The sequence below is a fragment of the Odocoileus virginianus genome, chromosome 23 (genome assembly GCF_023699985.2).
Source record: "Odocoileus virginianus isolate 20LAN1187 ecotype Illinois chromosome 23, Ovbor_1.2, whole genome shotgun sequence".
Taxonomy (NCBI): domain Eukaryota; kingdom Metazoa; phylum Chordata; class Mammalia; order Artiodactyla; family Cervidae; genus Odocoileus; species Odocoileus virginianus.
Genome location: NC_069696.1, coordinates 29,910,369 through 29,927,084, shown reverse-complemented (window position 1 = coordinate 29,927,084; position 16,716 = coordinate 29,910,369). Strand labels below are relative to the sequence as shown.

The window sequence follows — 16,716 nt, the reverse complement described above, 5'->3', positions numbered from 1 at the left end:
AAAAACGTGAGCATGCTGTATGAGGAAGAACTTACTTGTCACTTTGTCTAAAGTTAACCGACTTCACAGGAAGAGAGGAAAGAGCAGTACCTATTAAAGACAATAGAATAGTATTTGGTTAAAAAGGATTAACAGCTAAGGGCACATTCAACCAAATGTTATTATGTCCTTGCTCCAAAAAACAAAGGTATTTCATTGACATATGTCTGCAAAGCTTGCCAGCTAATAATGCATGCGTGCATGCTCAGTCGCTCAGTCGTGTCCGACTCTTGTGATCCCATGGACTGCAGCCCACCAGGCTTCTCTCTGTCCATGGAATTTTCCAGACAAGAATACTAGAGTGGGTAGACATTTCTTCCTCCAGGGGATCTTGCCAACCCAGGGACTGAACCTTTGTCTCCTGCATTGGCAGGCAGATCCTTTACCACTGAGCCACCTCGGATGTCCCTCAGCTAATAATACATCTGCTTAAATATTAACATAAGATAATGCTGTACTACATTATGCTTTGGGGATTATGAGGATGTTAAAATTATTGGCTCACATTTCAGCATGTGAATAGTCTTTGAAACCTGAAAATGTCTCAGAGTCAAGGGACAGCCCAGTTTGTTCTTCCTGTATTTGAATGTTTATTTAATTTGATTCCATGGTTAAATGCATACCTTCCTCTGGTACCCGGGTCCTCCTACAGATCAAGGGTTTAAAAGCAGCAACAAGAGTAAGGATTCTAGTAGTAGTAATAATATTAATAGTATAATAATAATAATAGTAACAATAACAGCAAGAATAAGCATGATTGTTGTAGTTCAGTGGCTAAGTCATGTCTGACTCGTTGCAACCCCATGGACTGCAGCACTTCAGGCTTCCCTATCCTTCACTATCTCCTTGAGTTTGCTCAAACTCATGTCCACTGAGTCAATGATGCTATCTAACCATCTCATCCTCTGTCACCCCGTTCTCCTCTTTCCTTCAATCTTTCCCAGCATCAGGTATTTTCCAATGAGTCAGCTCTTTGCAACAGGTGGCCAGTATAAATATGATATCCCAACCATTTCCCACAGGTTTACTATAGGCCAGTCCCAGAACAAGACTCTATACATATTAATGATACTCTCCACTATTTTGCAAAGACCACAATAGTAGTTATTAAGAGCATTAGATTTAGAGTTGAAAAAACCTAGCTTAAATCCTAGCTTTTGTGGACAAAGAATGTTACCTGTCATTTCAGTAAACAAAAGATGTTGTTCCCATCAAGCCATAGGGGATTTAGGATGGAGAAAAGCAGGGTACTGGCCCTGCTTTTAGTTAAGGTGCATATCAAAGGAATGACTGCAATAAGTCCAGACTCTTGTATCTTCCCATGCACAGAAAAGTGCTAAATTCACTAACTTGAGAAGTCTGGGTTTTTTACAATTAGCAGTAGTCTTTCGATGTTGGATGGCCTGGTAGTTTTCTGTTGTTTTGCTTTGTGGCAAAACTCCCATATATACTGTCTCTTCCTTTACCTCTTTGGAGCAGTTACTCAGAGCTGAGAAGCTATATCCCAGGCTTAAGTCCTTAATAAATCTATCAGATAAACTGTAATTCTCAAAGTTTAGGTTGTGCTTTTTTTTTTCCAGTCAACACTTTGATCCTTATAACTAAGTTACTTGGAACAAGTAGTCACAACTTCATCAAACCATCCACAAAATAAGGATGATTTTTCTACTTTTCTATGGTAGTTTTTATGAGAACTTTCATCAGGCACTTTTCTAAGTGCTTTTTACATCATTTACTCAATCCTCACAGCCAGCCTTCTGTGGTAGGTTCTCTTCTTACCTACAGTTTATAGGCTATGAAACTGAATCACAGCTCACCTATTTCAAACAGGCATTGGGGAGAACTAAATGGAACTATGTACATAAACAATTTTGCCTAGTACTTAGCACAGTCTATTCATGAAGGATACATTGATTTGTTAAAGTGAAAGGTGAAAGTGAAAGCTGCTCAATCATGTCCGACTCATTGTGACCCCATGTACTATACTGTCCATGGAATTCTCCAGGCCAGAATACTGGAGTGGGTAGTTATTCCATTTTCCAGGGTAACTTCTCAACCCAGGGATTGAACCCAGGTCTCCCGCCTTGCAGGCAGATTCTTTACCAGCTGAGCCGCCAGGGAAGCCCAAGAATACTGGAGTGGGTAAGCCTATCTCTTCTAAAGAGGATCTTCCTGACCCAGGAATCAAACAAGGGTCTCCTGCATTGCAGGCAGATTCTTTACCAGCTGGGCTACAAGGGAAATGGCAAACCACTCCAGTATTCTTGCCTGGAAAATCCCATGGGCAGAGGAGCCTGGTGGGCTACAGTCCATGGGATTGCAAGAGCTGGACACAACTTACTGACTAAGCCACCACCACACTGCTTTTTACTCATCATTTCCACTTTGCAAATGAGGAAATTAAGACTTAGGTTAAACAACTTTCCGAAGTCACAGCAAGTAACAGAGTGAGTGAGTATAGTGTTTGATTTCCAAAGGTGGAACTCTATGCGCACTATTCCATCCTAATAGGGAGATGGGGAGAGAAGTAAATTAACACTCATTCTTTACATACTGGCTTATTTGCTTTTAGATGGGACAATAAAACAGATCTCAGATTAGAGCTGCTGAGAATTCACTACTAACATTGGCATTTTTTAAAATATTTATTTATTTGGCTACATGGGGTGTTAGTTGTGGCACACAGGATCTTCGATCTTCCTTAAGGCATGCAGTATGTTTAGTTGAGGCATGTAAACTCTTAGCTGTGCTGTGTGGGATCTAGTTCCCTGACCAGGAATTGAACCCAGGCCCCCTGCACTGGGAGTGTGGAGTTTTGGCCACTGATCATCAGGGAAGTCCCAACAATTGGCACAGCTTTTAGTTCACAATAGGGCACTGGTTATTACCAGACCTTTAGGCTTAACAGGCAATGCAATGTAAATATGGCCTTCTGAAAATGATACAAATTGAATCAAAATTAATTTGACTGGTATTACCTACAGATGCAGAGTTATAGGGGGCTTCCCTGGTGGCTCAGATGGTAAAAAATCTGCCTGCAATGCAGGAGACTCAGGTTCACTCCCTGGGTCAGGAAGAGCCCCTGGAGACGATAATGGCAACCCACTCCAGTATTCTTGTCTGAAGAATCCCATGGACAGAGGAGCCTGGTAGGCTATAGTCCATGGGGTCACAAAGAGTTGGCTTGTCATATCTTTACTGAGAAAGATCTCTCCCATAAAACCTACCAGCAGGGAATAAAGGTTAATGTGGGTGGGGGGTTGGAAGAGAATATGCCTTACCTCCTGCGGCACATTCCTTTCTGTGCTCATCTATTGTTTCTGGCTCCCTTTTGGCTTCCTAAAAACATAAGGAGATTTTATTGCTGTACATAGAGTGGAAATCCTTCGTACGCAATCATTTCTTGGCTTCCTGTCCTCTCCTGCCCTACCCTGTTCAAAAACAAAGTATGCCAAGAACTGTGTTAGGGATTAAGAAAAGAGGACTGGCTCCAACAGGGTTTTCAGTCTAGTTGAGGCATTAAAAAAAACAGAAATACCTGAAAAGCTGCAAATGTGGTACCAATTACCACAAAGAAGACTAGGATTAAGTGCCTGCCAAATGAGATACAAATATATGCTTTGCAAAGGAAGGAGAGAGACATATGGCTTGGGAAGCATGGAATATCTCTGCAGGCAAAGAACAAGTTGGAGCTTGAGGGAGAGGTGGGACTGAATGAATGAAAAGTGGGTGGTAATCTAGGACTTTCACACATAGCATTCCAAATGGGTTGTTGGGAAAATTATGACATAATAACTGCTAAAATGAGACTCAGATGTAGGGAATGGACATGTGGAGACAGGGGTAGAAGGGGAGAGTGGGACGACTTGAGAGATTAGGAGTGACATATGTACAGGACCATGTGTTAAATAGATAGCCAGTGGAAGGAATCTGCTATGTAACGCAGGAAGCTTACTTAACTCAGTGCTCTGTGATGACCTAGGAGGTGGGATGGGGAAGGAGTGGCAGGGAGGTCTAAGAGGGGAGGGATCTATGTATGTGCAGAGCTGATTCACTTCATTGTACAGCAGAAACTAACAGAACATCGTAAAGCAATTATACTTCAAAAAAAGACGGTGCTATGTTTGACTTTTACTCCATCTGAATATACTCTAAGGTCATGACCAACTGCCTACAAAAGCATCTATACAACAAGAATCACCATCATAGGAGTTGTACTCTACTGCCTGGGGAAATCTAAAGGAGGAGCTATAGGTTACAATTACTTTAGGATAATTATTATTCAACATTCTCAGAAATTTTCCATATTTCCTTATTTTGGCCAGGACAAATTTCCTTTGTAGGGCCCGGAATACCACATCACGTCATTTTTGGACAACTGGAACTAAGATTTTGATAAAATGTAACAAATGCATGCAGGTAAAACACTGGATCATTTGTCTCAATATTTACACAATCTTAAAGTTTTTTAATCCTCTCTCAATCCTATAATGTCTTCCAGCGATGTCATTTTCCTCTTCTGTGCTTCCTGGCTATGCTTCTTCTGGGAAGAATTGGCCACTGTTGGACACAGTTGAAGAGTTGCTCCAATTCTTCATCTCCCATTTGTGATCTGTGAACTACTCTGCCCCTGCACCCAACACTCCTAGGAACGTGCCCTCCCCAGTTATCCGTGACCTCCCTACTGCCAAACCCAATGAATAATTTTCAGTCAGTATCTTACTTAAGCTCACTGTAACATCTAAAATGATCTAGAGTCCCCTCCTTGAAGGTTTTTCAGCCCTTGGCTTCCATTTCCTGATGTACCCCAGTCACTGCAATAGCTCCTTCTCCATCTCCTTTGCCACTGGCCTCCTCTTATTCAACACTGGAATCATCAAGAGTCCATCATCCTCTGTTCTCTCTCTCTACCTTCCCTCCTTTCTTGGGAAATCTCATCCACATGCTTGTTTTTTTGCTGATAACTCACAAATATGTCTCTGCCCCCAAAGTCCCATTGATGAGTTTATGAATATGGGTATATAGCTATCTATAACATCTCCTTACAGGGTGTTGATGATATCACATATCAACCTGAAACTTGATTTATCTCAAATTAATTAAATTTACTCCACAAATTCTTCTTACTCTTTCCTACTCTCATGTTGTTCTACTCATTCTGTAGGTTAAGCTGTAAACCTAAGTATTTACCTTTTCCCAGGCCCCTGATTATGAGTCACTATGTACTGTGAATGTTATTCCTTAAATATCTCTCAAATTAGTCTCATTTTTTTCATTATCACTAAATTCATACTATCTTCATATCTTGCCTGAATTATTCCTATAGCATTCTAACCAGTCCCCTACTTCCATTACTACATTTTTTTTTACTTTTTATTTATTTTTACATTTTCTAATCCATTATTTTTTTTAATTTTTCCTTTTTCTTTTTGAAATGAGAATTAAAAAAATGTTTTCTCAAAAGACTACTATGAAAGACTAGAGGATTTGAATTTTCCTCTGTCCATGTTTTAACAAGAGGCAACCATTTTGGGCATGTCTGCTAGCTAACACTACACTTTAGGTATAATTTACACCACAAAGAATTATTCCAAACCACATATCCAATTAGTCCACTCCCTTTAGCATAAAATTTTTACCTCATTACTTCAAATGTATACATGTCACAACCTTCTCTCAACCTGGGTTATTAACAGTCACATGAGTCTCTGTTTCTTATAATCAAATAGACTGAACTAAAACAATGTTAGTCTAACCACAGTCTAATTATTGAGTAATTGTACGTTTCTTCCCTTATTATAGCATGTCTTTAAGACAGGTATCACTTTTATTTAGCCTTATTTATTAACGCATTAATTTATGTAAGAAGACTTTAGAGATAGATATTTAGCTTGTTTCCAGTAGACCTTTAATGGATAAATGAGTGAACAAATGCAAGAATGAATGAGAGAAAAACCAGTGTGGAGTCAGGAGGTCCTACCTCTGACTCTACTGTGTGACCCTGGCTGCTCTGGCCTCAACTTCTTCATCTGTAAAATATTGCTGTAACTAAATTTTATGAACCTCATAATATTTTGAAAGGATAAATTGAAATAATGCTTTTAAGAGTACTTTGCAAACTTGAAGGGACAGTTCTACCATTGTAATATATCATTACTTTTATTGTTAACATGTGCATATTACCTGAATCAACATGCTTTTTTCTTCACTCACAGAGCCTTGCAGTTCAATTTTTTCAGGAGCTGGACTTCTGCCTATAAGAAGGAGGAAACACACCAAACATTGTGGGGCGAGGAGGGTTACAAGTAAAAGAGGAAGAAATAGTGAGGGTGGCAATGTGGGCAGACACCTAAATGGCAAAGGGTTTAACATGTGTTCCCAAAGAAGCTAGCCATGTAAAATTTCTTAACAGAAATGAATATTTGTATAAATCATTATAAAGTACATTACAGTACAAATAAATACAGGGAAATTACAAAAGGGAATGGCACAAATTAAAAATGTGAATACAAATGCTTGTGCCATACAAATGTGCCATACAAACACTTGTATGGCCTTTAAATAATAGGGTTTTTAAACTATTTTTTAAGGCTGAGCTGCTTTTTAAATCAAACACATTACTAGTGTAATTACAGAAACTGAATGAAAGAAGGATGAACAATTACTTAGTTGTTGTTGCTTAGTCACTAAATCATGCCCAACTCTTTTGCGACTCCATGGACTGCAGCCCACCAGTCTCCTCAGTCTGTGTGATTTCCCAGGCAAGGACACTGGAGTGAGTTGCCATTTCCTTCTCCAGGGGATCTTCCTGATCCAGGACCCACATCTTCTGCACTGGCAGGTAGCTTCTTTACCACTGAGCCACCAGGGAAGCTAGCTTTTTTAAATACCTTGACAAACATGTTTTTAAAAATTATATGTGCAGGGCTGATAACAAAGTATGTGATCCTTCAAAACATAGTATCTTTCTAAGCAAAATGTCATCCAACTAAGAAAAAGAGATGCACTTTTAATTTATGCCATTTTTGTAATTTCCCTGTATTTGTTTGTACTGTAATGTACTTGATAATGATTTTCCTCTTCACATGACCCATTGTACTGAATTTAGTTCAGCCCAGGCACAAAGGTCAGCAGCTATAGTTAGATTTTGTTTCTTTCTTTTCAAGAAAACAGAATAACTAAAGGATGTACTCAATTTTTAAAATTTATATGGAAATAAGAACAAAATGGTAACCACTATCTTCAAAGACAAAAAAATCTTCCCTATGGAAATTTTATATTTAAAAATTTTTTAAGACTGATAGTAGATTCATTTGGTCCATAAATCAAAAGTACCTTGTACTTTTTTTCAGTGAAAATTTTCTCTCCCATCATGTCCACCAGAAAGCCAGTTTCCTGCCTCACAGGTAATGTTATTAATTTTTGTCTAGCTTTGTACAGATATTTTATACATGTATTATATGTACAAAAACTTTTTTCTATTTTTTTCACAAATATTTACATGCAATACATAGTACTTTGTACTCTAGTGCTTTTCCCTAAGAAATAATAGTTCTTTGATATTCTTCCAAGAAAAAAGTTCCCTTCTGTGTATGTTTTACAAATGCATATTAGTATTCCATTATTTGGACATGACAAAATATGTTAGTCTTCTACTGATAGTTAACTTGTTTCCATTATTTGTTATTACAAAGAATGCTGCAGTAAATAAACTTCCATATATGTCATATAGTATGTGTGTACTTAGATCTACAGGATAAATTCCCAGAAACCAATTATTTTATCATGGGATACATACATTTATGACCAACCTAGACAGCATCTCAAAAAGCAGAGATATTACTTTGCCAACAAAGTCCCGTCTAGTCAAACCTATGGTTTTTCCAGTAGTCATGTATGGATGAGAGTTGGACTATAAAGAAAGCTGAGTGCCGAAGAATTGATGCTTTTGAACTGTGGTGTTGGAAAAGACTCTTGAGAGTCCCTTGGACTGCAAAGAGATCCAACCAGTCCATCCTAAAGGAAATCACTCCTGAATATTCATTGGAAGGACTGATATTGATGCTGAAACTCCAATATTTTGGCCACCTGATGTGAAGAACTGACTCATTTGAAAAGACCCTGATGCTGGGAAATACTGAAGGCAGGAGGAGAAGGGGGCGACAGAGGATGAGATGGTTGGATTGCATCACCGACTCAATGGATATGAGTTTGGGCAAACTCCGGGAGTTGGCAATGTACTGGGAGGCCTGGCGTGCCACAGTACATGGGGATGCAAAGAGTTGGACATGATTGAGCGACTGAACTTACATACATTTAAATTTTGGGTAGATATTGGCAAATTCCTCTCCACACTAACTGGAATAATTTACATTCCTTGAAGCAATGGACAAGAATTCTTTTTCTTCCAACAATCTTACCAGAAGTGTGCAAACAAACTGTTTTATCTTTGTCTACATGATAGGTAAAAAATGGTATCCTGGTGTAGTTTTAATTAAAATTTTTCTTATTTGGTGTGAGATAGAATGTAAAGATATTCTTCAGTTAAATGAAGGAATGGATTCCATTTCTACAATTTTACAGCTCCTTTAAATTAGCATCTATATCTCAAATTTAATTGCCAATTTAACTTTCAATGAATTTTCCTTAATTGACACTTTAGGTAGAAATGGAAGCCTACGTTTCCCAAGAGCATCAGCCATAGTGATGCCTAACAGGGAATGGTTGAGAATAACCACTTTATTTTCAGACTCAAATGGCAGAAAAGGAGGATCTAATGCATTGTTTAGTTAATTTCTGCCTCCTGAGTGGACCATCGCTAATTGATCCATCCTTTTTTCTTTTAATATCCAGTTTTAATTTTATTTAAAAAAAATTTTGACCATGCTACATCGCATTCAGGATCTGAATTCCCCCACCAGGAATGAACCATGGCCCTGCAGTGTAAGCATGGAGTTATAATCACTGGAGCACCAGAGAAGTCCTGGTCCATCCTTTTAACCCAGTAAATTCTAATGAGGATTCTGAGAACTTCCTATGTAAGTGATTTCACAACTGCATCACAGCCGAGACTCAGGTGTGTTCAATAAATTTTGGCCACAAGGAGATATTTAAATCCCATTAAAATACATTGTAAGTTTTATTCTAAATGTAGAGTTGGAAAAAAGTTGGTAACATCGTCATATATGAAGGCCATGGTCACCTCTTAGAGTTCTTTTCTTCAGACTATGTCTTCAAAATTCTTTTATAAAACAATATTACTCAGCCACTGATGATAGTTACTCTACTAGCTTCCAGGTTTGTTTCATGGTTTAGAATGGAAACTATGCTTGAGTCCTTCAACAGCTTACCTTGGATCTTTGTCACAGCAGAAGCTGATCTTTTGTCTTCCTCTTTCTCACAGAGTGGTTTACAGTCAAGGTCACCAGAAGCCATATGCAAAATTTCTGATCCAGAATCTATCAACAGGAAGAAACTAACAGCATGAACACTATGCAAAAGATTATTTGCTTATGGCCTTTTCACTTGTATACACCTCAGGAGATCATAAGATATCCAAGCTTATGGTTATGATATTAACATTCTAATTTTTTAAAGGAAGTTTTAAATAATATACCATTTATTGAAATAGAGTACAGCTTTCTGCTTATGGGATCTTTAGTAGAATATCCTCAGTTTTTTTCTGTTTCCTCATATTTATTTATTTTTTTTCCCAAACTTTAAACTTTTCCTTTTGCATTGGGGTATAGCCAATTAACCATGTTGTGATAGTTTCAGGTGAACAACAAAGGAACTCAGCCAAACATATACATGTATCCATTCTCCCCAAAACCTCGCTCCCATCCAGCTGGCACAAAACATTGGGCAGAGTTCCATGCACTGTCCAGTAGGTCCTTGTTGGTTATCCATTTTCAATATAACAGACTAACAGACTTATTTTTATATCTTTTCTAATCTACTTACCACTTGAAGTTACAGTACTCTCTGTGGATGAAGTGTGACCAGGAGATGGTAGGGTCAAATATTCCCTGTCAAAAGAGGAGAAGTAGTATTTTTGGAGTGTTGGGTCCAAAGAATTCACTTAGAAAATTATGGAATATGCATTCAAATTCACACACAGAAACAAACAGACAAACCTGGATTGGGGCTGGCTCTCAGAACGTAAGTATTCAACACCATTCTCCTTAAGGAAAAAAAAAAAAAGAGAGAGAGAGAGAAATAAGTTTAACAATTTGACATTTTCCATTCCAGAGAGGTTGTGTTAAGCAAATATTTTCATACAGTTTTAAATGAACCCATATTTGCTTTGCTCTTTTGGAGAGGATATGGGAATGTGATGCTATAGGGCAGATGGATATACATACTTACTCAAAGCTGTACTTTCAAAAAAAAGTCCAATTTTAACTATACTTACAAGTCCAATATTCAAAGAATATAAATTCTTGTGCAAAACAAATTTTAATCTTAAAGGGCAGACAGAGTTTCTATCATGAACTTAAGTTTTCTTTAAACAGAACTAGGTGGGCATGAAACAACATTTCTATTTATGGAACTATTACTCAACCTAAAATTCTTGACCTGTTGATTTAAAAATGGTTCTCAATTTTCTAGCAAGATCCATAATACAGTTAAAGTTTATCCAAGTCTCAAAGTTCTGAGGGATTACATCTATGTCAGAGCCTCTTACTTGGGGCTCAAAAAGAGCTTTAACGAAATCATGGTTCCCCCCACCCCCCAAAAAATTGTGGTCCCAGTCTCCCAGGGCAAGTATTTGAAAGTCTCAATTGAGCTTCGTAATCTCCATTGAGTTCTTAGTTTGGAGGGAACTTTAGGAGATTAGGTTTACTCATTCTCTTTCCAATAAAAAGCACTGGGAATATAGATTCACTTTTTGCTGTTATTTAGTCGCTAAGTCATGTCCAACTCTTTGCAACCCCATGGACTGTATCCCACCAGGCTCCCCTGTCCTTGGGATTTCCCAGACAAGAACACTGGCGTGGGTAACCATTTCCTTCTCCAGGGGATGTTCCTAACCCAGGGATCAAACCCACATGTTCTGCTGACAGGCAGATGCTTTACCACTGAGCTACCTGGGAAGCCCTAGATTCATTTATTCTCTTTCAAAAAATACAGTGGGAACATAGGTTCCTCTTTAATAAAAAGTTTTACTAATAAATATATTTATTATTATTTGATTTATTTAGGAAAATGAGAATTTAATAAATTAAAACTGAAATCACTTGGACATATCCAAAATCTGCACAGACAATGCAAAAATAAAGGTATTTAAATTTCCATAATTAAACATAGAACTTCTCTTTAGGTGTCACAACATACAATAGGTTTCAATAGAGGGCTGCTGTATATCACATAACATATTGAGAATCTATCCAAGATAAGATTGGCTTCACAGAAAGGTAAAGGTTTAGCAAGAGTTTGCTGAATATATAGTTACCCGATACAAAAAACAATAGCTTACATCTATACAGCACACTACAATTTATTAAGCCCTTTTATATACCATCTCATTTAATTCACTCCACAACCTTATGCAATAGATTTTAGCGGGAAAAAAAGACTTACTTATTTCAGGTGAGGAAAGTAAAGCCAATGAATAAAATAATTTCCCAGGAGCATTCAGAATGGTAGTGCCAGCCTCTAAACTGGCTGAACAATCAGACTAAATATAGTGTCCTCTTCATTGTAAACAGAACTGTCTCTGAAACACCCTAAGGCTATTGGAGAGGCAAAGACTTTCCATTGATTGTCTTTGACTGATAAATGATTTGAATATAAACTTTCAAAATGTTCACCTCAAATGTTAAGAAAAGTTCACAATCAAACCTGCACAGCAAGAATTTACACCTGACCCCCTGACACTGGGAAAGACTGAAGGCAGGAGGAGAAGGGGGCAACAGAGCATGAGATGGTTGAATCACACCACTGACTCAATGGACATGAGTTTGGACAAACTCCAGGAGATAGTGAAGGACAGGGAAGCCTGGCGTGCGGCAGTCCATGGGGTTGCAAAGAGTGGGACACAGCTTAGTGACTGAACAATAATAACAACAACTTGTATGTGTAAATGTTGGGCAATCTTCTCTTTTATTTCATTTTATCCCTGCTTTAAACGTCTTTGTGTCAGACTATATGTGACTGAAGTCCCTTGTGGCACCAGTTTAATTCAACAACTTTCAACAAAGGCCTAGTTTATTGCCAGAAACAGCCTTTCGTTGTTTCTGGCACAAAACCAAAAGCCTGAAAGAGGCCAGAAACACAGGCCTTGTCCCAGAGGAGCTCATGGGCCAGTCAAAAAGACAAATATGCAGAACAAATACTTCATAAATTATAAGCAGCATTGCATAGAAGAAAGTATACACAGAACAGAGTGGAAAAATATGTGCACTAAAGTTTGAAGAGAAATTATACCTTATACACACCATTGGTTGTTAAATGATATTGACTCTGTCCTTGAGATATTTAAATATATGGTACTAGTAATTATTACATGCTTATTTAACTATCTACCAATACATATGTAAAAAAAATGAAACTGTAAAATAGGAAAAAATTAAACATTCTTCAGTTTCATTGAGTGTCCTCCATAAAAATCAATGAGCATTGAGTCCTTAATAATAATAAAAAAAAATCAGGCCCATTTAACACTTCATAACATAGAAATCTACTATTATATGTGACTTGAAATAGCACTTATTACTGTTATAAATAATAACAATATATGCAATAATTACACTGCACTAACTAAAAACCTAATTTTGTCAGAAAAAATTCCTTTTTATACCAATCAGACATGAAACCTTATATTTGAATTTAAGAGGTATGAAAGAGAATGCAGCTATTTTCTATTGAATTAAACTGATTTCCAATATTAAAGGAAAGAGAAAACATTATTTCTATAATTTTTTTCTAAAAATTCTATTATTTAAAATCAAAATAATAAGTACAGCAAAAACACATTATATTAAAAATGAGTCTCATCTTTCATAATGCTCTGTGTAAAGCCCTTCTTTCATCCTAATTTTTACACATGAAACTGTTTGGTAAACATAAAATATTTATTAAGTAAGTAACAATTCTGTGATTTTGGATAAACATTATATATTTAGTAGCCATACATTACTACATTGTTCTGTTGCAAAGATAATGGATATTACTGGATATTAGTCCCAAGTCATGAATCATTATAAATCTCACTGATCAAAAAGACAACCTAATACACAACATACCTCAATCCTAGATTTTCATATATTCAGCTAACATTTTTTCCTCCTTAGAAGAAGAGAGAGACAGAAGAAGGAGATTTTTATTTTTCCAAATGTAGAGTTATAGTTAATGCAAGTTGGAGACATAGCTCCTCAGGGTGTCTGTGTGTGTGAACCGGGGGGTGAAAAATAACTCAGCAAACACTTTCTACAATTATGCTCTTTTCTTCCAGTTTCAAAAGGCGCCCCTATTCAAACCAATTTCCTGAGCCCACAGGAGAATCTAGCACACACAACAACTGCAGGATCTAGCCAGATTATAAAAAAAGATAATTTACTGGATATATCTTAAAACCAAGGAAAATCAAGAAACTGACTAAATGCAAGAAAGAGAAAGTTCAGAAGAGAGAGACTTACTTACAGCACAAGATTGGCTCACATCAATGAGTCTAACACATGCTGACAGCCTAGAGCAGGAAGCATGTTCTTCCTGTTCAAGCCATTCAAATAGGAACCTGCATAATATTTACATGAATATCTGTGGTGCTGCCCATTTGCTTCTGACAGTAAAAGTCTAATGTAGGGTAAGGGTGGGGTAGTCAACGTACTCACGGAACAAAGCGAGATATTCTCCCACGGGCTGGGTCAGCAAATACAAGGCACACACACACACACACACACACACACATTCCCCCTCTCACTTCAGCTTTCTCACATACACACAGCAGCATTATTTCAATATTCAGTTAGAAAATATGAAGAAATAGCTTCTAAGATATTGAAAGTGAAGTGAAAGTGTTAGTTGCTCAATCGTGTCCGACTCTTTGCCACCCCATGGACTGTAGCCCACCAGGCTCCTCTGTCCACGGGATTCTCCAGGCAAGAGCACCGGAGAGGCTAGCCATTCCCTTCTCCAGGGATCTTCCCAACCCAGGGATCAAACTCCAGTCTCCTTCACTGCAGACAGGTTCTTTACCATCTGAGCCACCAGGGAAGTGCTATCAGTATCAGTAAGGGCAATTAATAGGCCGGGATAATCTTCCAGGGTTATTCTTTTAGACGAAATGCTATTTTACCCACAGATTTTTATGATCAAAACACCCTTCCACTAAGAAACATTCATGTTACCAATGTAACTTTTACTTTTAGATCCATTTTAGACAATTGACACTACTCAAGTAAATTAATATGATTTTATGAGGAAAAAAAAACTGAACAAAAGGAGTCTATATAGACTTATTTCATTTAAAAAAAAAATGCCCTTGGAGTCAAAGTTTCAATCTTCTAGAAAGAAAAGAATGTAAGATTGAACGTCAAAAGATTATAACCACTGTAACCTAAATAAAACTAAATTTCTTCACAAGTTTTTTTTTTTTCCAGTTTCTAACTAAAAGGACACCACACCTTCAGACCTACAGGACACACCCACCACTTTGAGGTTCATCTGTAATATAGTTATCAGCCAACTTCTACACGTTCCAATTTTGCAATTGGCAATGTTATTTATTCTCCAAGGTTATTAAAGCTGCACCCACACATAGCTTGAGAGAACAGGACAGACAATGGCCAGAGAATCTGAGACATTTTTCAATGGATTCTGTACTTTGCCTCATAAATCACCCTTTTCTAGTGATAGTACATCTGAGGCAAAAACATGTAATTACATGAAGGAGACCTCAAAGGGATAGCAAAACACTTAATATCTACTGTATACTTTTTTTTTTGTTTAACAGTCAAATGGAAAACAAAAATTCATCTTCATATCCTTTAATCTATATCCTCTGAGCTTCATGCTATTGATAATCATGATTTGGGGTGATAATTACAGTTGCTATTTCCTGAGTGTTTATTATGAACCAGGTACTTTAATATGTTATAAAGAGTCTTGTTGAGGTAAAATCTAACACTCAGGTAGGTAGAGAGGAGAGTCAGTTTCACTGTCATAGAATTTTCATGGTGCTAAGTCTCTTCAGTCATGTTTGACTCTTTTTGACCGCATGGACTGTAGCCCACCAGGCTACTCTGTCCATGGGATTCTCCAGGCAAGAATATTGGAGTGAGTTGCCATGCCTCCTCCAGGGGATCTTCCCAACCCAGGGATCGAACCCTCATCTCTTATATCTCCTGTGTTGATGGACTGGTTTTTTACCACTTGCACCACCTTGGGAAGCTCCCCCCAAATTTTTCTGGTCATACAACATGGCATGCAGGATCTTAGTTTCCTGACCAGGGATTGAAACTGCAACCCCCCTGAAGTAGTAAGGTGGAGTCTTAACCACTGGACCACCAGGGATGTCCCAGGATTTTCATGAAGCATCTTAATTCTTGGAGTGTTTGGGGATACACACAGGTACCTAATCATGAATGCAGTTTTGCAAAGGCCCAGAAATCCTTTGGTTGCTATTCAGACTCAGTGGTGGGAGCAGTGAATAAGGAAAGAAAGATAGATTATAAGGAGAGACAACCTAGGCCTGAGAGAAATAGAAATTGCCAGGAGTGAGGAAGAATGGAGAAAGTTGGACCAAATAAACTGTTAGATCTAGTTATGGAGGAGAGCAGCAAGAATCAATTCAGTGGGAGACTGTACTATCATGCAGCACTGCTGGATTATCCATTTGTCTTGAAAAGCAGAGGATAATTTCAATGACTAAGTCACAAGCAGTCCACCCGACACTACAGTAGGATCCTTAAAGTGCTGGAACAAGAAGGGAGAGACTTCTCCCCACTGACCAGGGTGAGATTACCAGAAGTCCAGACACAGTGTTCTGAGGAGGTCAGCAGTAGAGCAGGCAGGGCCTGTGGCCAGTGAGGACAGCAAACAGAAAGGACTGCAGAGATGGGAGTGGTGAACCACCTGCCTTCTCCAACAATCTCTCAGGAGGTGAAGTGCCTTTCCCCGGGACGCACTGGTTGGTGAGGTCAGAAGGACACTGGGATATACTGGTAGGCATCAGTATGAAAGGGTTAGTTGCTCAGTCGTGTACGACTCTTTGCAACCCCTTGGACTGCAGCCCACCAGGCTCCTCTGTCCATGGAATTCTCCAGGCAAGAATACTGGAGTGGGTTGTCATTTCCTTCTCCAGGAGATCTTCCTGACCCAGGGACCAAACCAGGGTCTCCTGTATTGCAGGCAGATTCTTTACCGTCTGAGCCACCAGGGAAGCCCAGGCATCAACATAGATTCTTGGAAAAGCAAATGTTCTTTTGTTTCATGTTGACCTCATGAAATAAAAAGAGCTTCCTATGCATCAGCAAGTGAGGAGACAGAGCACTGAGATTTGCCTTTTCTCTAAATATGAGCAGTTTGTTTCTCTAAACAAACCTGGTTTGTTTCCATGGACTGGTTAGACCAGAACTTAACAGTTGCAGATATATATAGGTATGTGTATATGCATAATATATGTATATGTATGTACGGATATATATATGTGTGTGTATGCATAATATATGTATG

At 38.1% G+C, this 16,716-nt stretch overlaps 1 protein-coding gene across 4 annotated transcripts in view; it reads right to left on the bottom strand.

The window, feature by feature from the left end:
• The window catches only part of IRAG2 (inositol 1,4,5-triphosphate receptor associated 2), a 54,348-nt gene that overhangs the window by 19,063 nt on the left and 18,569 nt on the right, over window positions 1-16,716 (bottom strand). For 3 of the 4 annotated variants that reach the window (XM_070453797.1, XM_070453794.1, XM_070453796.1), the window contains 6 exons: window positions 10,176-10,222; window positions 10,003-10,067; window positions 9,390-9,497; window positions 6,223-6,293; window positions 3,321-3,378; window positions 36-90 (listed from right to left, as the gene is read on the bottom strand). In XM_070453797.1, coding sequence (XP_070309898.1) covers window positions 36-90; window positions 3,321-3,378; window positions 6,223-6,293; window positions 9,390-9,497; window positions 10,003-10,067; window positions 10,176-10,222 — 404 coding nt within the window. Of the gene's footprint in view, window positions 1-35; window positions 91-3,320; window positions 3,379-6,222; window positions 6,294-9,389; window positions 9,498-10,002; window positions 10,068-10,175; window positions 10,223-13,683; window positions 13,703-16,716 lie in introns of those variants that run through there. The other variant, XM_070453795.1, reaches the window with a different exon arrangement.